The 21,126-nt window shown below is 42.1% G+C and overlaps 2 protein-coding genes across 5 annotated transcripts in view; both read right to left on the bottom strand.

Annotated features, from left to right (window-relative positions):
* Nucleotides 1–17,043, bottom strand: part of wnk4a (WNK lysine deficient protein kinase 4a) — a 68,081-nt gene extending 51,038 nt beyond the window's left edge. For 3 of the 4 annotated variants that reach the window (XM_035801217.2, XM_035801218.2, XM_035801219.2), the window contains exons 1-2: nucleotides 14,384–17,043; nucleotides 13,370–14,043 (exon numbers count right to left, since the gene is read on the bottom strand). In XM_035801217.2, coding sequence (XP_035657110.2) covers nucleotides 13,370–14,043; nucleotides 14,384–14,417 — 708 coding nt within the window. In that variant the 5' untranslated portion in view covers nucleotides 14,418–17,043. Of the gene's footprint in view, nucleotides 1–13,369; nucleotides 14,044–14,348 lie in introns of all 4 variants that reach the window. The other variant, XM_035801220.2, reaches the window with a different exon arrangement.
* A 128-nt stretch (nucleotides 17,044–17,171) lies between these two features.
* On the bottom strand, nucleotides 17,172–20,933 carry vps25 (vacuolar protein sorting 25 homolog). The gene is made up of 6 exons (XM_035801216.2): nucleotides 20,773–20,933; nucleotides 20,082–20,227; nucleotides 19,282–19,335; nucleotides 19,114–19,202; nucleotides 18,267–18,342; nucleotides 17,172–18,135 (listed from the first exon to the last, which is right to left on the bottom strand). Exons 1-6 carry the CDS (start codon nucleotides 20,817–20,819, stop codon nucleotides 18,023–18,025), a joined length of 525 nt encoding a protein of 174 aa, XP_035657109.1. The 5' UTR covers nucleotides 20,820–20,933; the 3' UTR covers nucleotides 17,172–18,022.
* Between the last annotated feature and the right edge of the window lie 193 nt (nucleotides 20,934–21,126).

Raw genomic sequence — 21,126 nt, 5'->3', positions numbered from 1 at the left:
CCCCAGTGAGTCAATGGACCATGAGGTAGGTGCAGATAAGATGGATCCAGTCATATTGTGGGCTCTGAGAGGATAGACAGTGTTGATGTTGTCAGCAGCTAAACTAATATGAGACACTCCGATACCCTGCCTCTGTTTTGACACTGAACTGAACATTTGACACTGAACATTAACCACTCCGTCAGAGATAATGGACAAACACACGCACTTGCGGGTGCATGCACAAACACACATGCACACACACACGCACACACACACAAACACACACACACACAACATGCACACACACTAATGCACACACATAGAACAGTAGTAGAAATATGTAAACTAATGATTTGAGTTTTGTTCTTATCATGATTTTTTGAGCATTTCTTATACCAATAGACTATTCAAAGAGGGAAGCAAGCTCTTTTTACTGAATGTTAAATACAGCAGCCCAATTGATCTCACGGGGTGTCCTGGGATACAAACATGTCCTGGGATACAAACATTGAGTTGTTATTGTACCTAAAATGCACAAGGTCCTCTACTCCGACAATTAATCGACACATAAAACGGCCAACCAAATCGTTTCTAGTCATCTCTCCTTCCAGGATTTTCATCTATTGAACTTATATGGTGATTGGCATCTACACTTTCATATTATTACCACAACAACCTTTCAATCACCCTCGTGGGTATAACCAATGAGGAGATGGCACGTGGGTATCTGCTTCTATAAACCAATGAGGAGATGGGAGAGGCAGGACTTGCATCTTCAGGAAGAGAAGTGAAAGTCTTCTGCATCTAATTCTCGTCTTATATTATTCAAGGATGTCATTAGAATGATGAAGATAAGGACAACAAAACTTATTTCATTTAACTGTTGAAAGCGAGGAAGAATTGAAGCAACACTAGAGAGAGAAAGAGGAGGTAGGAAAATAACATTAGGGGAGATATTATGAAAGGTATATATGCATCAGCCTACTAATTATATAAATATGCCCTATTATATTATACAATTAAAATTACATTCGCTAGCCTATACTTGTAACTTTGTAGGCCGCATATACTGCACCAGAATCGCATGCTCTCTTCTGCTTTATCATTGTTTGAACGATGTGCGTAATTCCAGTCCATAAAATACAGTATAATACAAGTTTCATGTATTTACGCAAGAGAGCATATAGCTAGCTATATCTATGGACTTTTATGTTTTTCTGTTGTGTGTAATGTGCAGTAGCCTATATCATATAGCCTGTATTGGATAACTGCACAATAATTTGGGCTTTTTTGGGCTTGGGCTCATGAAATGTATTTAATATATATGTATTTAATACATCAGGTTCAGGTAGCATCTGGTTTGAATTTTCATGGTGATCAAAGCTCTAATCAAATCCAGACATATTTACATGCTTTATAATGCTTTTGAATGACATTTCTGCTTTTTGTCAGGAAAATGTGATTTATTCTCAGGATGGAACATTTGTAAAGTACCGGGAAGATATTCAAATCTAGCATGCACCAAAAAGCAGAGCTTAAATGTTAACACCAGAGCTTCTAGCTCTTACCCCTTCCAGAGCCCTCTTTCACTGCTCTGTTACTGGTTGCAGCATTGTCTAGGTGATGTGATTCTTCCCTCGCACTCTCCTGCTTTTCTTCTGCTTCACTGTTACAAAAGACACACATGTAGTACGCCTTAGCACATAGGCTACATGACGATAACTCTCTTGCCTCTGATAGGAAATGCTTTCCATATGCTTGGCAATGTTGATTCGATTAGGGGAGGAATAATAAAGATGGATAATTTCACCGTTTCTCTTTCTTCACCATTTTTTGCATGACACACATGGCTTGCTTATAGGTGCCGAGTACTGCCTCCAGTTCAGCACGTGTCAGTCAGCTCTATACACCCAAGCTATAGGCTTGAAATAGTTTCTCTGTATTGTTATTGATTAAGGATCCCCATTAGCTGCTGCCAAGGCACAGTTACTCTATATACAGTTTAAAATATTACATGGCATTACAGTTCATAACACTTACAATACATTTAGTGTGTTCCCTCTGGCCGCTACTCCACTATCACATATTTACATTACAGTGTATGTAGAGTGCGTATCTTGTCATGTGTATGTGTGTCTGTGTGTCTCTTCATAGTCCCAGCTGTTCCATAAGGTGTATTTTTATCTGTTTTTTAAAATCTGATTCTACTGCTTGCATCAGTTATCTGATGTGGAATATAGCTCCATGTAGCCATGGCTCTATGTAGTACTGTGCACCGCCAATAGTCTGTTCTGGACTAGATGATTGTGAAGAGACCTTTGGTGGCATGTCTTGTGGTCTATGCATGCGTGTCCAAGCTGTAGAAAGTTAATCAGTAGAAAGATAACAGCATGGTACCACCCCTCTCTGGGGCTGTGTGTGACAAACAGCTGGAAGAGTACAAAACAGAATTCCAAGAAATAGTGCACTATTACCACTGTGTATGAAAGGAAACATGAATTGCAGTCATATACTAACAAATATACACAGTTGCCTTAAAAGTTGCTAACTACATTTTATGAAGTGGTACTTTTTCAGACAAAGGGCTCTTTATCGGCAACACCTTTAAATGTGCACAATGCCTTATTTCCTTGGTATGTGTTTGTTATTCAACACCGTCCTCCTGCATCGGCATTAATAGGCTCAACGCGAGTCAAGATTTCAAACCTAATTTGTTTTGAGTACTGTGTGCTGTGTTTTGTCGAGCACACCCAAGTCAAGCCCTGTATCCTGAACAAGTCTCTTTACACATGGCAAGGGAAGACAAGACAGTTAGATTCAGGCATTTGCTGTTTGTCCCCAAGCATCATTAATGAGTCTGTGATGAAGGATTCCTGAATAAGGTTTTAAAGGTGGAACAGAAGAGTTTCAGTGCTGCCGCTCTTATTAATGTGTTATGAAGGGCAGAGGAACTGGACAGTGGGAGCGTATTTTTAAACAATAGCAGGTCTTACAGTCTGTTGTGCAATCCTTTTACTGGGTCCCTATTAGTGCACCAGACTTGAATGGTTCCGTGATGTTAACTGAGTTTTGTGGATGGAGCTGTAATCTAGACTCATAGCCGCTAAGGCTCCATAATAAACCAAAACCAGAAACATCATAGGCCTACTCATTGGAGGAATAAAGGTGCTCTTTATTGAAATCAAAGGAACTGAAAACACAATTTTATAGCGCTTTGTAGAGTTCAGGACCACATCAACATTAGGAAGCAGCTGGAACCATGGCGACCAACAAAACTATGGAATAGGAGGTGAATGCAATGAAAATATTGTGGTCTGCTTAGTTAACACAGACTCTTTCGTCCAATGCAAAATGTGAGCCAACCTCTTCCTCTTTAGCAGTGAAAGGGACCATGTTAGGTGTCATGTCTTTTTCATTGGCCCGGCTGGTTGGCACATGGCTTCTTGAATCCCCGGTTGACACAGTAGTACAGTTTATTCTGGTTTACCTGTGGGTGAGGGTTGCTAGGCGATAGCCCCCATGTGGTGCTTCTCCCCAAAGCCATATTATCCTACAAAGTTCCATGGTATAAAAGAGTTAATACCTACTTTACAGAAATAACACAAACAGGTCATCATAATATCATTCCCACATCAAATTCACTGTTTATGCTACAAAACTAATTTGATAGAGGTTTTAGACTGGAGAACTAGTACCATACCGCCTGTATGGTCTAGTAGATCATTCACCTACTTCAGCACTACATAATTATTTATCTCAGTGTAATTTTCACCCTTCATTATAACAACCATTTAATATTATCTTCACATTGTACAATTGGAATGTGTGCTGTAGTCCTAATATTTCTAAGTCTTATTGTTGACATAAGCAAAATATATGAACCAGGACAAGAAAGGTATGAAACCATGGCATGGGAGCGGAGGAGGTGTGCATTTAGAACTGTGTTATTAATAGGGCTTTAGACTACTTCAACGGATGGTTTCTTACTTCAATAGAGCTTTCCTGCTTTCTGTCAGCCGTTGCCACTAACTGTCATCTGACTGTTTTTTTCGGTTTGTCAATGACTTGCCCCTGCTGAGTAGCCATTGGAGAAGGAAGATGATGGGAGATACTGAAATAAACTAAAGCAGTAATAAGAAGTGGAGCAATTAAGGTAGCTTCCCCCTGAGGTTAGTCTAACGTAGTGGAAACCACACCAACAACGGCCACCTTTAAAGCTCATTAGAGGTGATTAGAACAGATATAGCCGTTGGTTCACTCCAGACCTGACTGCCCTTGACCAGCACAAAAACATCCTGTGGCGGACTGCAATAGCATCGAATAGTCCCCGCGATATGCAACTGTTCAGGGAAGTCAGGAACCAATACACACAGTCAGTCAGGAAAGCAAAGGCTAGCTTTTTCAAACAGAAATGTTCATCTTGTAGCTCTAACTCCAAAATGTTTTGGGACACTGTAAAGTCCATGGAGAACAAGAGCACCTCCTCTCAGCTGCCCACTGCACTGAGGCTAGGCGACATGGTCACCACCGATAAATCCATGACAATCGAAAATTTCAATAAGCATTTCTCTACGGCTGGCCATGCTTTCCTCCTGGCTACCCCAAACCCGGCCAACAGCTCCACACCCCTCGCAGCTACTTGCCCGAGCCTCCCCAGCTTCTCCTTCACCCAAATCCAGATCACAGATGTTCTGAAAGAGCTGCAAAAACTGGAACTGTACAAATCAGCTGGGCTAGACAATCTGGACCCTCTCTTTCTAAAATTATCTGCTGCCATTGTTGCAACCCCTATTACCAGTCTGTTCAACCTCTCTTTCATTTAGTCCGAGATCCCTAAAGATTGGAAAGCTTCTGTGGTCATCCCCCTTTTCAAAGGGGATGACACTCTTGACCCAAACTGTTACAGACCTATATCTATCCTGCCCTGCCTTTCTAAAGTCTTTGACAGCCAAGTTAATAAACAGATCATTTGACCATTTCGAATCCCGCCGTACCTTCTCCACTGACCAATCCGGTTTCCGAGCTGGTCACGGGTGCACCTCAGCCATGCTCAACGTACTAAATGATTTCATAACCGCCATTTATAAAAAACAGTACTGTGCAGCCGTCTTCATCCACCTGGCCAAGGCTTTCGACACTGTCAATCATCGTATTCTTATTGGCAGACTCAATAGCCTTGGTTTCTCAAATGACTGCCTCGCCTGCTTTTCATGCTTTTCAACCGTTCGCTGCCCACACCCACCCGCCCAACTAGCATCACTACTCTGGACAGTTCTGACCTCTAATACGTGGACAACTACAAATACCTAGGTGTCTGGCTAGACTGTAAACTCTCCTTCCAGACTCATATCAAATATCTCCAATCCAAAATCAAATCTAGAATCGGCTTTCTATTTCGCAACAAAGCCTCCTTCACTCACGCCGCCAAACTTACCCTAGTAAAACTGACTATCCTACCGATCCTCGACTTCGGCGATGTCATCTACAAAATAGCTTCCAATACTCTACTCAGCAAATTGGATGCAGTCTATTACAGTGCCATCCGTTTTGTTACCAAAGCGCCTTATACCACCCACCACTGCGACCTGTATGCTCTAGTCGGCTGGCCCTCGCTACATATTCGTCGCCAGACCCACTGGCTCCAGGTCATCTACAAGTCTATGCTAGGTAAAGCTCCGCCTTATCTCAGCTCACTGGTCATGATAACAACACCCACCCGTAGCATGCGCTCCAGCAGGTATATCTCACTGGTCATCCCCAAAGCCAACATCTCCTTTGGCCACCTTTCCTTCCAGTTCTCTGCTGCCAGTGACTGGAACGAATTGCAAAAATCGCTAAAGCTGGAGACTTACATTTCCCTCACTAACTTTAAACATCAGCTCCCTGAGCAGCTTACTGATCGCTGCAGCTGTACATAGTCCATCTGTAAATAGCCCACCCAATCTACCTACTTCATCCCCATAATGTTTTTATTTACTTTGCTGCTCTTTTGCACACCAATATCACTACTTACACACCATCATCTGCTCATCTATCACTCCAGTGTTAATCTGCTAAATTGTAATTACTTTGCTACTATGGCCTATTTATTGCCATACCTTCTCATGCCATTTGCACACATTGTATATAGACTTTCTTTTTTTTCTATTGTGTTATTGACTTGTTTATTCCATGTAACTCTGCTTTGCTTTATCTTGGCCAGGTCGCAGTTGTAAATGAGAACTTGTTCTCAACTAGCTCACCTGGTCAAATAAGGTGATTTTTTTTTAAAGGGGCCTTAACCCCTCTAAAGCCTCCCTCCTGTATAAAGAGAGAGAGGAGAAACCAAACCGAACCACTGAACATGGCAGCTAGCCAGAGGAAGGCAGGGAATATACTGGCCTCTAAACAAAAATAAACTAAATTATATTCTGAGTAGGTGAAGAGAGGGGAATAAGAATCAGGTTTAAAAAAACTTGTCTACAGTACATCCAAAACGGCACCCTTATCCCTTTATAGTGCACTACATAGGGAATAGGGTGCCATTTCGGATGCATACCTTGGCTCCTGGACCTTTGCCTCCTCGGGGAGATCAGACTGGCTATTGCTAACTATGCCTGGGGCTCTGTAGCTCTTTAGCCACCACTCTCCTCCTCAGTGGGAGATCTATTTTTATGGGATGTGTTTCAAACATAAACAACACCTGGCCGATCGGCATGCATTTCTATACAAACAAAGTTTTCAAAAACTTGATTTACCACAATACTTGGGAGTGGTAGCAAAATGACTCAGTAGCCCCTCTCTGTCTCTCGATTTAAAACAAAGGAACATTCAGCTGAGGTAAAGGGGGGCCACAACTTTCCCCTATAAGCAGTCTTCCCTGACCCACTTCCACTCAACATAAGGCAGTACGCTGAGAGTTCATAAAGAACTTAAGAATACGCCTTTAAATCCTTGACTCATCTTGCCACCACACTGGAAGCTTTAGCAAGCTGCTACCAAAGCAGAGCATATCTCTGTCATTGGCTCTGACTGCTGCTACTCAAGCTGTTGGGAAGCTGCATGCATGTTGTATTAAACTGACAGACAGCCGCTTCTGCAAGTCATCATGATGGGGTTTTAAAACAGACTAAGAGGAAGGGGATGGTGGGAACTGGGAAGGGAAATCGCCCTCGCTGATTTACCTAATCCCAGTGTTTATAGTATTAGTTATACCTGTGGCAAGTGAGCTAATCCTATGGTGGGATACTGGGATTATGTCACTCATAACAACTCTAGCAATGGAGGAACTGCTCACAAAGCTACCCTTTCATGATGTGTGTGTGTGGAGGGGTTCAGACAGATACCATAAAAGGACCCTCAATACAAATGATTCTTACATAACAGTGAGTGAATAATCTAATAGCAGTCAGTCAGTCTGTCAGTAGGGGTCTCTTGTGGGATTGAGGATGTGGTTGAGAGAGGGAAGAATTCGTCATCTGTGACTTTCGGTAGTTAGCCCGCCTCAGTTCCTAGTTCACACGTGAGCGGGGTAGAGCGAGAGAGAGGCAGGGAGCTGGTGTGCTGGTGTCACTGGTTGTTAATGAAAACACCGTTTAGAGGGAATCATGGCAGACAGACAGGCAGGCAGACAGGCAGGCAGGCAGGCAGACTGGCAGGCAGGCAGGCAGGCAGACAGACAGAGAGACTGGCAGGCAGACAGGCAGGCAGGCAGACTGACAGGCAGACTGGCAGGCAGGCTGGCAAGCAGACTGGCTCAGTTGGAGCAGCAGACCGTTGACAGGTTGATATGCAAGAGCGGCCCTGACCCACAGGAGCCAGCTCAAAGTCACAGAGAATATGGATTACAACCAATTTTTTAGAATGCTCTGGACTGAAGCTTTCATCACAGTGAGACCCATGAGTTGTTGAGGGATTGTGTACTGAGATTGTATGCCTATGAAGTATGAATTAGACCTATTCTTAAGTGAAGAGAGAACGTATAGGCCTAGGACTTGAGTGAATTGTAGAGTTACCACCCATGACCGCATTTCTTAGTGACAGACACATGATTGTTGCATATACAGTAGCTGCCATGGCGCCCTAGTAGCAGCCTAAGCATAGAGCGCCAGTAAATCTGTACACATACTGAGTGTACAAAGCATTAGGAACAGCTTCCTAATATTGAGATGCACCCCCTTTTGCGTTCAGAACAACCTCAATTCTTTGGGGAATGGACTCTACAAGGTGTCGAAAGCATTCCACAGGGATGTTGGCCCATGTTGACTCCAATGCTTCCCACAGTTGTGTCAAGTTGGCTGGATGTCCTTTGGGTGGTGGACCATTCTTTATACACACGGGAAACTGCTGTGTGTAAAAAATACAGCAGCGTTGCAGTTCTTGACACACTCAAGCAGCACCTGGCACCTACTACCATACCCCGTTCAAAGGCACTTAAATATTTTGTCTTGTCCATTCACCCTCTGAATGGCACACATACACAATTCATGTCTAAATTGTCTCAAGGCTTAAAAATAATGATTTAACCGGTCTCTTCCCCTTCATCTACACTGACTGAAGTGGATTTAACAGGTGACATCAATAAGGGATAATAGCTTTCACCTGGTCAGTCTGTCATGGAAAGAGCAGAATGTTTTTGTCTGAAAAATGCTTTTGGACACAGTACCAGCTTTTTTGTTTCACCTACCAATTCCTGATCTTTTGAGAACATCATTTGAGTCGATTGAAGCGTGAGAAGAATGGAAAATAAAGGAATACAGCATACAAGGGCTCATAGTGATGACGACTGGCTACTATTCTGAACTTTGTGTGGTGAGCTTTCTGGCGCCCAAAGCTGCTGAGGTATCACCCAAGTCGGTGCTACTCAGAGAGGAAGAGGAGAAGTCCAGTGGCTATAAGAATCAGGCTGGTGCCCTGACTTTCCCGCTACAAGATCATCAGCAGACTCCATCACCATCATCTACTATCCTCTGACCAGCTCCCTACACTCAAGCCATAAACGGACCCTCACCATCTTTGGAGAAAGCTGCTTTCAAGTGCTTGAAGATTCTATGAAAAGTGCTGTAGAAATGTACTAAATTATTATTATTATTTTCAGTCCTACGGGCTTCACCAAGTGAGATCCTGAGCGAATATGTTATCATTTAAATGTAATTATTTAACCCAATACAATACATATTTCATAAGGCCTTATTTTGAGGGCATACACTCCAAACCAGTGGAGGCTCCTCAGAGGAGGAAGGGGAGGACACTCCTCCTCAGTGAATTTCATAAAAATTGTGAAACAATAAAAAGTTATTATTTTAAGATAAAACTATACTAAATATGGATTTGATCCCAGGCTATGTCACAGCCGGCCGTGAACGGGACACCCATGAGGCAGCGCATAATTGGCCCAGCGTTGTTAGAGGAGGGTTTGGCCAACCGGGATTTCCTTGTACTATCGTGCTCTAGCGACTCCTGGTGGCGGGCTGGGCGCCTGCAAGCTGACCTCAGTCGCCAGCTGGATGGTGTTTCCTCCGACACATTGGTGCGGCTGGCTTCCGGGTTAAGTGAGCAGTGTGTCAAGAAGCAGTGCGTGTTTCAGAGGACGCATGGCTCTCGACCTTTGCTTTACCAGAATCAGTAAGTATTGGATATCACAAAATTGGGGAGAAAAAGGGGTAAAAGTAAAAAATATGTATATTGACTATACTAAATATATTCACGTTCCCGAAATAATTTATTAAAAACCACTGTTTTGCAATGAAGGTCTACAGTAGCCTCAACAGCACTCTATAGGGTAGCATCATGGAGGACAGCTAGTTTCCATCCTCTGGGGTACATTGACTTCAACACAAAACCTAGGAGGATCATGGTTCTCACCCCCTTCCATAGACTTACACAGTAATTATGATTACTTCCAGAGAAGTCCTCCAACCTATCAGAGCTTTTGCAGCATGAACTGACATGTTATCCACCCAATCAAAGGATCAGAGAATGAATCTATACTGAAAGCACAAGCTACAGCTAACTAGCAATGCAGTGCAAAAAATGTGGTGAGTAGTTGACTCAAAGGGAGATAAAAACAACAGTCGAACCATTTTGAACAAATCACAATTGGCCTAGCGTCGTCTGGGTTAGGGAGGCCGGTAGGGATATCATTGTCTCATCGCGCACTAGCGACTCCTGTGGTGGGCCGGGCACAGTGCGCGATAACCAGGTCTCCAGGTGCACTGTGTTTCCTCCGACACATTGGTGTGGCTGGCTTCCGGGTTGGATGCGCGCTGTGTTAAGAAGCAGTGCGGCTTGGTTGGGTTGTGTTTCGGAGGATGCATGGCTTTCGAACTTCGTCTCTCCCGAGCCCGTACCGGAGTTGTAGCGATGAGACAAGATAGTAACTACTAACAATTAGATACCACGAAAAGGGGGTAAAATTCACATGCACAAAAATAAATGAAGGAGAAGTGAGAGAAGGAGAGAGAGCAAGAGAGAGAGATAGTTTAGCCTAGTCAAATACCCGGTTTAAAGAGAGAGCTATAAAGCTAGCTGGCTATGGCTAGCAAACACTGGAACTCTTCCAAGTCAAGGTAAGCTTTTGGTTTTATTAATTTATTGCCACCGGGGCCCGATGGTGTAACTGCTAAACTGCTTGCTGACTGTGTACTGCATGATTGTAACGGGTTTACTAATGCGTTAGTTATAGTAGCTATGTTGACTATAACGTTAGCTATTATGGTAACAACGATGTAGGCTGTGTGTAGCGGTTAGTGGTTATGATACGAAAGTTTGACTTGGAAACGTTTTTTCCCCCTGGTCACAGACAGTCAATGTGTTGTGCACTGAAGTCCACAAGCAAAGGTGAGAGCGCGTAGATCCGCAAAGGAATTATATATAAAACGAGCAAAATGTTCATGCTGTTTGTATGTGGCTGCTATGAAAGTGAACTGTGTTAGTGTGTGATCACGACCACCATTATCATATTTCCCAGCATGCTCTATTGCAGATTGATTTTAAGAATAGTTTGTTTCAATATCTATCACAGGGGGCTGCTGAGGGGAGGACGGCTCATAATAATGTCGGCGCAAATGGAATGGCATCATGTATTTGATACCATTCACCTTATTAACACAATTACCTCCCCAATTAAGGTGCCACCAACCTCCTGTGATATCTATGTACATTGATTGATTAATGAATGTTTCTTAAATATAAATGACATACATTTTCAAAACTAACCCAATGTTACTTGCATTTATTGTACCCATACTGAAATGGTTGTTCCAGTTTAGATGCTTTAGGTCGTCTCATATTTCAATCTTCCCAACCCTGGTAGTCATCCTGAATGAGGGTCACAGGTGATAAAAAAATCTGAAGGTTGGATATCCCCACTCAGGCTGGATTTCAATAGGAATTAAATCGTCACTTTGCAAGCCAGCATAATGTGACAGGTTGCGTGAATAACCCAACATGTTGGGTTGTTCGGATTACTCAAGCATGGGTTAATTTAACCATCAATTGTTTTTTTTATTCACTTTCATTCTGGGTTGACCAAGCAGCTGGTTCTTTTTTAAAGTAATCCATAGGTTATTTTCAGGAGGTGTGGCTTATAAGAGGTGTGGCTTTTAGATTTTTCGACACCCGTGAGAGTAAAAGTCATTCCAGTTGATCATGTTAACTTTGTACACGCAATATTACATTTTCCTTGAATATTATTGCACTTTATATAGTCTAATACAAAATATATATATTTTTTTAAGTACATACTGAAACAAAGTGGTTACTATTCCATTGGGGATATCACATTGGGATTTGTATAGGCTTTTAAGGAACTCTTCTGAAAGCTCCATTAAAGCTACAAAAGAGTCAGCGTTCAACCGTAACATGTGATAACATTTCAACAGAACAGGTGCACCGTAATGACATTTACTCTCATGTGTGGCCAAACATTACTTAATGAAAGCCACGCCCCTACTAAGCCTAGCTTCCATTCTTCCTTGTTCTCCCCAATTTCGTGATACTATGATCTCGTCTTGTCGCTGCAACTCCCCAACGGGCTCGGGAGAGGCGAAGGTTGAGTCATGCGTCCTCCAAAACATGACCCACCAAACCACACTTCTTAACACCCGCTCGCTTAACCAATGTCTCAGAGGAAACACTGTTCAACTGATGACCGAAGTCAACCTGCAGGTGCCCGGCCCACCACAAGGAGTCGCTAGAGCACAATGAGCCAAGTAAAACCCCTCTAGTCAAACCCTCCACTAACGACGCTGGGCCAATTGTGCTCCACCCTATGGGAATCCCGGTCACAGGCGGTTGTGACACAGCCGGAGATCGAACCCTTATGATATACATATTATATTTTGTTAAATTTGAATGATAACATATTCACTTAGCATCTCACTTGGTGAAGTCCATAGGACTGAAAATGAATACATGCAACCATAGCCGCGAGAAGGCCCAGTGCACTACTTTTGTGAAAAACTGGTGCACTGGCTACGTATGTATGCAACAAGCATGTCTCTGTCACTAAAAAATGAATGAATGAAAGGCAAGGCATTCTGGGAAATATGCAAATAAATCTTTACACTAAGCAATGTGTTGATTCAATACTGTTCAGTGCCTAAGTACATTTCCTGCAATTGTACACATGTTGCCATGGGGCAGAGTGAATCTTTTCCAATTTTATATCAAATTTCCTGCAAATCTACTCATTTTGCGATGGGGCACAGAAAAAAAGGTTTACAGCTAATTTCCTCTACACATATTGCCATAACTTATGCCATGTGAATGATATCTGAGTGAGAGTGACTAACAAAATCAATGGGGACTCCATGGAGGTCAGGGCTTCTGGGCACGTGCCCTGCGTTACCGGTCGGTAATCGGCCATGTTTACTTCAAGTTTAGATAGCTGGCTAGACTCATTTATCAAACAAAAAATTGTTAACTGACATGGCCATTTGAGTGACTGTCAGTGACTAACATAACAAGATAAACATTGCTGAGGAAAACCAGATTTCAAACTTGCACCTTGTGTATTCTACTTTTCTAATTCTCAACAGTAAGTTTTTTTTTAAATGGGGGGGGGGGCTCCCTTGCTGCCTGGGGCCCTAAGTGACTGTTTATGTCCTCCTGAGTGGCGCAGGGGTCTAAGGCACTGCTTCTCAGTGCTAGAGGTGTCACTACAGACCCTGGTTTGATTCCAGGCTGTATCACAACCAGCTGTGATTGGGAGTCCCATAGGGCAGTGCACAATTGGCCAAGCGTTGTTCTAGTTTGGCTGGGGTAGGCCATCATTGTAAATAAGAATTTGTTCTTAACTGACTTAGCAAGTAAAATGAAAAAAATATGCATGGAGCTTGCACATGCTTTCAGTGTTGATTTAACACTGGGGAATTTGCTGTGTGACAAAAAAATGTCTGTCACTCACCTGCAGCTCGCACCATGCCACTTCCACAGTAGTCTCTGTGTCCAGTCCTTTATAGACGGTCTTGAACGATCCCCTCCCAATCTCAATGTTGAATTTCAGGTATCTTCCATCAGGTGAGGTGGCCACAGCTTTGGTCTCAATGTCCTCCCTCTCCTCCTGTTCACATTTGCTTTCATACGGACTGCGTGACAACACTTTGTGTGCTTTATTTTGAACAAGCTCATTGTCTGAGTCCGAGCTGGCATCTTGTGTGTTGGGGCTCGGGAGCGAGCTCCAGTTGTTGTCCAGCGGGGTGACGGGGTCCGAGACTTGGGTACAAGGGGGCGTGCTGCCGGTGATGCTCGCGCCCGGGCTGGAGACTGGAGATGGAGACGCCGGTGGAGTATACGTTTTGTCGTCTTCTTCTACTCTGGCCTCGTTTAACGTTAAAATATTCTCCGCTGACCAGGACAGAGCCTTTGAAAGCGCCCCGCCATATAGTTGTGGGTCAATGTCCATGTTAATTTTGTGAAGCCCATAAGAGTTTCTCCTGGTCCCCAAATTGTAGGTCAGTGGCATCGACGGGACTCGACCAGATAAGCAGTCATCGTTTAGGTCGACCGAGAGGCTTGGGAAGCCGCGTCCAGCTATTTCAACCTCCACTTGTGACATTGTAGCGGTTCTTATTCCAATTTCTAAGGATAGAAAATATATATTTTTAAACCCGAAATAACAAAATCAAACCGGGCCGCTACTTTACTAAGACAGCATGCTATTTTACACGTCTTTCAGCGATTGATGCTATTTTACTATGTAGCCTAGTTTAAACGTTCGAGACATTAGCCTACTTGTGGAAAATAATGTTAAAATTAACTTGTGGCACGTAGCCTATTAGAGTACACGAGCTGTAAAAAATTACTTGTGGCACATAGTTTACAAGACATTTTTTAAATATTTAGGTTACTGTCAAAAAAATATATTCTCAATTGAAATAGCCTACCTCCAAATGTGTTCAAATTCGGAAAATACACATACTTCTCAGATAACCCGAGAAAACCGGACCGTCCATCGCCCTTGTACGTGTGAGTTGTCAACCGTATCTCTAGTAAAGAAGGCAAAACCGCTGTCTGTATCAAGAGGGTTGTTCGGATCGTGCGCTCACGGACCCGTGTGCGCTTTCAACGACGCCCCCATAGACAGTCTTCTGTAGCATACCTGGACAAGATCCTCTTCTTAAATAACTGACTTCATGAGATATAAATCCATTCGTGTGTATATAGCTTATTTTCTTTGGAATAGTTGGTAACACTATTTTCTTGTTCTGAATTAAGAGAAGTGGACAATAAATAAGCACGTCAATTACAAGACTGGTTTCAATTCAATTTCAATTCAATTTAAGGGCTCTCTCTTTCTATGTACATTTAAGAGGTTAGGCTAAACAAGCCATTTGACAAGAAAACACAGTTTGAATTGAATTCCTAACAGAGCCCAAACCTTAGCTCTGCTACTTTTAATTAGCTCCCTACAGGAAACATGACTTGGATTATCTGGATTCGTGCCATGCCCTCACAGGCTCCCACAGTCCACCACATAGGCACAGACAGTGTGTTCTGGGCAAATTACAAGATGTGCTATTCTATTAAGGTTGTTTTTGTTTTTGTTACAAACCGGATCAAACTGATAGCTCATATGACCAATTATGTATTCATAAACTTTGTTTGAACTCTATTTTCAATAAGGAATGCATGAATGTGAGAGGGCACAACATGCTTCTGGCAACTCATTCTTCCCTCGTGGAGTTGTCCTTATTCAGTGAAAGAAAGTCAGAGTTATGGGATGTCCCAAACAGCAGTCTATTACCTATAGTGCACTAATTTTGATCAGAGCACCACTATATAGAGAATACAGGGCCATTATGGATGCAGACAAAACAATGTGTGCCTTGATGAGTGGGAGAGAGAGACAGAAAAGGGGGAAAGAGAATAAGTGAGAGCCTGTAGAGGGAGCTTGACTCTAGTCGGCTGAAACAAGACACTTGTTATCAGTACGGCCACAGTTAGCCACACCTGTCACAGACATGCACTACAGGGAGTTATCAGCAAACACACACAAGACTCCCTCAGCTCAGCTGAACCAAGGACCAAGCCTATGGAGACATACCACGTTTTTATTTGATTTTTTTATTTAACCTTTATTTAACTAGGTAAGTCCGTTAAGAACAAATTCTTATTTACAATGACGGCCTACCCCGGCCAAACCCTAACCCGGACGACGCTGGGCAATTGTGTGCCACCCTAAAAATGGTTAAGTGTGTGTGTGAACTGTCAGCTAAGCTTCCTGCCATCCAGGACCTCTATACAAGGCGGTGTCAAAGGAAGGCCCTAAAAATTGTCAAAGACTCCAACCAACCAAGTCATAGACTGTTCTCTCTGCTACCGCACGTCAAGCAGTACCGAAGCGCCAAGTCTAGGTCCCAGAGGCTTCTAAATAGCTTCTACCCCCAAAACATGAGACTCCTGAACATCTAAACAAATGGCTACCCAGACTATTTGCATCCCCCCTTTATGCTGCTGCTACTCTGTTATTATCTATGCAGTCACTTCAATAACTCTACCTACATGTACATATTACCTCCACTAACCGGTGTCCCTCCACACTGACTTTGTACCGGTATTTTTTGTATATAGCCTCGCTATTGTTATTTTACTGATGCGCTTTCATTTTTTTGGTACATTAATTAATTTATTTTTCTTAAAATTGCATTGTTGGTTAAGGGCTTGTAAGTAAGCATTTCACTACAACTATTGTATTCGGCACATGTGACAAATAACATTTGATTTGAATTTGTGAGGTTCTCCAACCCAGCTGGTGACTGCAATAAGTAGCTCACCAGAGTAACAGCCCAGTCAGCTGTCTGTCTAGTGATTTCTGGGAAATTAGTAGCAATATGGTTTTGTAAGCTATATCTTACTTGCAATAGCTTGGTTACCTAGAGTCTCTGGGCTTGTTCTGATCTACAAATCCCTGAGCATTATAAATAACCACTCATTATTATTTGTAGATCAGTCAGTCAGTCTCAAACACAACCTTTAGTATTGTTTTAACAAAATATTAGAAGTTGCAATGTTCTTTCCTATATAAGACTGGTGCACGGCAAGAGTACCGGTGCGCCAAGTCTAGGACCAAAAGGCTCCTCAACAGCTTCTACCCCCAAGCCACAAGACTGCTGAACAATTAATAAATTCACCACCGGACAATCCCCCCCCTTTTTTGTGCACTGAGGCTACTCACCGTTTATTATCTATGCATGGTCACTTCACCCCCGCCTACATGTACAAATTACCTGTACCCCCACACACTGGCTCAGTACCGGTGCCCCCTGTATGTAGCCTCATTATTGTTATTCTTATTGTGTTGTTTTTTATTATTACTTTTTATTTTAGTCTACTTGGTATACTTTTTATTATTACTTTTTTATTTTAGTCTATTTTGAAAATATTTTCTTAACTCTTCTTGAACTGCACTGTTGGCTAAGGGCTTGTAAGTATGCATTTCATGGTAAAGTCTACACTTGTTGTATTTGGCGCATGTGACAAATAAAGTTGATTTGATCATTCATAAAGTTGTAGTAAACGTGTAACTGTATTCATCTTTGACACTAGGGGGCACTATAATGTACTTAATTAATCCAAGATCCCCAGAGCTGAGATACTGTAATACATGTTACCACTATTGAAATATTAATTTAATATACAAAATTGATTGCCACTTGTAATAACTCAAATTAGACCTTGACATGTACAGAATTGTCCTCATTCATAACTATAGGACAACATTTCTCTCCTATTTATTTTCTTACAGGATTCCATTGGTAAAAAAAAAGGATGAATACAGAGACAGAATACAGGAGTGTCATAGGTTATGTACTAAGGGTTTACAGCAGTCAGTCTGTACATGAGACATCCAGCACCATTATTACAGCTGAACTAAATCAGGATTCTAATACTCCCATGTGTGTCCTCTTCCTGGGAGGTTTTAAAACTCCCCAAATGTCTCCAGGGTGTCTTGACTGGGATTTCTTGAGGATTTTTGGAGGTAAAGAAGAACAGCAATACAGCAGAAGTCCATACCACAACCACACCTAATCGCTGCAAGTAGATTTGTTAATAATCAGGAGGTTAAGAATAAAAACAAGTTATAAATAAAAAAACAGAAGAAAATAGTAAGGGAAAGACACAGATTGTGGGGAAAGTCCCACATTAAACATCCCAGCTGACTACCACAGAAGTCTAAATAAAGTCACCTCCTAAATTGCTCCTGCAGATGGAATTTACTAGCGAGATTGGTTCCCTTCCAGTAAGAAAATGCTTTAAACTTAGGTGAACCAAATAAGGCAACTACCTACACCAAATAATGACTATTATTATCATCAACCACGTAGCTTGGGTGCTGAGGTGCAAATAATAGCCTTTTAAACAGCGCAACCCTCATTAACCTGGTCCCAGATCTGTTTGCACTGTCTTGCACCTCCTTTGTCATGCCAATGACCACAGGGAGTTGGCAGGACAGCACAAACCGATCTGGGTCCAGGCAAGCAGTACTCTCACAGCCAATAAGGATGAAGGTTCCCAGTCTGAGTTGAGCACTTGTTCAATCCCACAATGCAATGTCTCTTCAGAAGAACTTGACCCCCTTCCCGTCGTCCATGGAGATGACCTCTGCCTTGCCGTCCATTTGCAGGGCCTGCAGCGAACGAATCAGCATCCAGTCTTCCAACCCATGGAATTCTGGGGAAAATGGGTTACATCTAATTACATTTGCTGTACAGCTCAACAGAAGGCAGAAAATAGTGCAGATGTCTTTAGGTACTGATGAAAAGAAGGAAATATGTCAGAAATGCACATATCTGTTGCTGTACCTTCGCTTTCTGTGTCGTCACCGTTGGCGAGCTCGTAGAGTGTAAACACTGTATTGACCATACCGTTTTTAGAGACCTGAAATGATATGAGCTCCTTTCATCAAGAAGTATCAACAGAGTACGGATGACACAAGGATTTAGACTATTACTTGCTGGAAAACTACATCATATCTTCTATAAGGATGCTACATTGCATGATTCTTCAAACAATGTAAAAGGAGCTATAGGCTACACCCCAGTGGTGTAAAGTACTTAGGTAAAAATACTTTAAAGTAATACTTAAATCGTTTTTTGGTGTGTCTGTACTTAACTTGACTATTTATATTTTTGCCTACTTTTAATTCACTACATTCCAAAAGAAAATAATGTACTTTGTACTCCATACATTTTCTGGACATGCAAAAGTACTCGTTACACTTTGACAGGAAAATGGTCCAATTCACTTATCAAGAGAACATGCCTGGACATCCCTACTGCCTCTGATCTGACGGACTCACTGAACACAAATGCTTTGTTTGTAAATTATGCCTGTGTGTTGGTGTGCCCCTGACTATCTGTAATATATATATATACTTAAAAATATATATTTGTGCCATCTGTTTTGCTTACTATAAGGAACTTGAAATGTTCTACTTTTACTTTTGATACTTAAGTATATTTTAACAATTCCATCTACTTTTGATACTTAAAACCAGATACTTTTAATCAAGTAGTATTTTACTGGGTGACTTTCACTTTTTCTATTAAGGTATCTTTACTTTTACTCAAGAATGACAATTGAGTACTTTTTCACCACTGCCTATATAGTGCATTACTTTAGACCAGGGCCCATAGAAGACCTACTCACCCACTGGTAAATCAGTTTCCCCCATTCTTCTGGCCTCCTCCACATGACTAGACACCGCGTCTTGTTCTTGTCTAACCATTCCAGGTTCCCTGCAAACAATATCCAGTTCAATTAATTTTGTCAGAATAATTATCAATATCCTTCCTTCAATTAAAGCTGCCCTGTTACCTTTTTTCCTCAATTCCTCAAAAACAATTAGTATGGCCTCCATTGATAGTTTTCCTGAAAGATCAGTTAAGGTTTCTGAGGAGAAACATTCAGTGGGTATAATTTCAGAGAACATCCTTATTATATTTCACTAGCCTCAAAGTCTTATTTATTTATCCCTTATTTTACCAGGTAAGTTGACTGAGAACACATTTTCATTTACAGCAATGACCTGGGGAATAGTTTGAGGGGAGAGAGATGAATGTGCCAATTGGAAGCTGGGGTTTGATTAGGTGGCCATGAGGGCCAGATTGAGAATTTAGCCAGGACACCAGGGGTAACTGCCCTACTCTTACAATTAAGTGCCATGGGATCTTTAGTGACCACAAAGAGTCAGGACAACCGTTTAACATCCCATCCGAAAGACGGAACCCTACACAGGGCAACGTCTCCAATCACTGACCTGGGGGATATTTTATTAAGGGCAATGTCCCCAATCACTGACCTGGGATATTTTATTAAGGGCAATGTCCCCAATCACTCCATTGGGATATTTTGTTTAGACCAGAGGAAAGAGTGCCTCCTACTAGCCCTCCAACACCACATCCAGCAGCATCTGGTCTCTCATCCTGCGACCAACCAGGACCAACTCTGCTTAGCTTCAGAGACAAGCCAGCAGTGTGATGCAGGGTGGTGTGCAGCTGTTCAACAACAAATAACAGGACAGTAGAGCAAGAAATGGCCTCCTGTGATTTATTTGGTTTGATCTATGAAATACGTGTCAGTAAGTGAAACTCAGAACATGGTAGATAAAAGGATACTATCAATATTCTTGTGGTTGAACACAGGGCTCTCTTGGGCTTCCATGATGTCCAGAGTGTAGAGCTTGTGATGGCGGCAGTAGGACAGTGCGAGGGAGCACCAAGCTGCTAGCTGTTTCTGTCTGGTGTCAACATTGGGCTGTAACCTGTCAAACACCAAAAGCAACCATTACTGACATCGCACCAACTTATATTGATTGACATGTAAGTCAAGCGCTAGAAGTAGCTAGCTAACTAATCACTCACTAACGGTTGTCCAAGTTTCATTTTGTTTGAAAGAGATGTGAATAATAATCATAAACACTAGCTACGAACACAACCACATGCTACAGTATTTGTGCAAATTAGCAAATTGAATGTACATTCAAGATAATTTACAGTAGCTAGGCATGGATTGCAATACATCATAACGTTCGCTAACTAGCTTTAATGATAAACTAAGTAGCTACAACGTCAATACGAATGACTATCTAGCTAGCTAGCTACATGTTGAGAAAATCATTGCCATTGCTATCATTCATATGTTCGCCGTGTGGCTAACGTTAGCTGATCCACATCACTAGCCAGCTAGCATGATTTTTTTTTTTTTTAAATAGGTCAACAAGTAACTAACGTAATGCAATGGAATCCTCACAACACAATATTTGTTATACGTGGATATCACGTTTAGTTGTGAAAATTGTTAACTTACGTAAAAAACGGAGGAAAATTATATTGCCAGGGCCACTCAAAACTCATTGCAAAATGATGTAAACACAAGCTGACACCCGGAAGTGCAAACTCTAAATCGTTCCCTACTAGAAAATCATATCACACCATAGAGATAGATAGAGGACTCATCATTGTATCTGTGCCACTATAGTTTCTAACCGAAGAGGCACAACATCGCGAGACTTCCGGGAACGCTTGCAAAGCAGACCAGGGTGGGGTTTGGGGATAGAGAAGTCAATGAGAGAAGTGAAACATTAAGTTGTTAGTTGTTCATTTTCTCGAAATCTAAAGGCACAGCCTAGATTCGAGCCAATGTCTTAAGTAGTTCGGCTCT

This window comes from Oncorhynchus keta, chromosome 24 (assembly GCF_023373465.1).
Source record: "Oncorhynchus keta strain PuntledgeMale-10-30-2019 chromosome 24, Oket_V2, whole genome shotgun sequence".
NCBI classification, from domain to species: Eukaryota; Metazoa; Chordata; class Actinopteri; order Salmoniformes; family Salmonidae; genus Oncorhynchus; species Oncorhynchus keta.
Note: the sequence above shows the minus strand (reverse complement) of the source record. Positions and strands in the feature narration are given on the sequence as shown.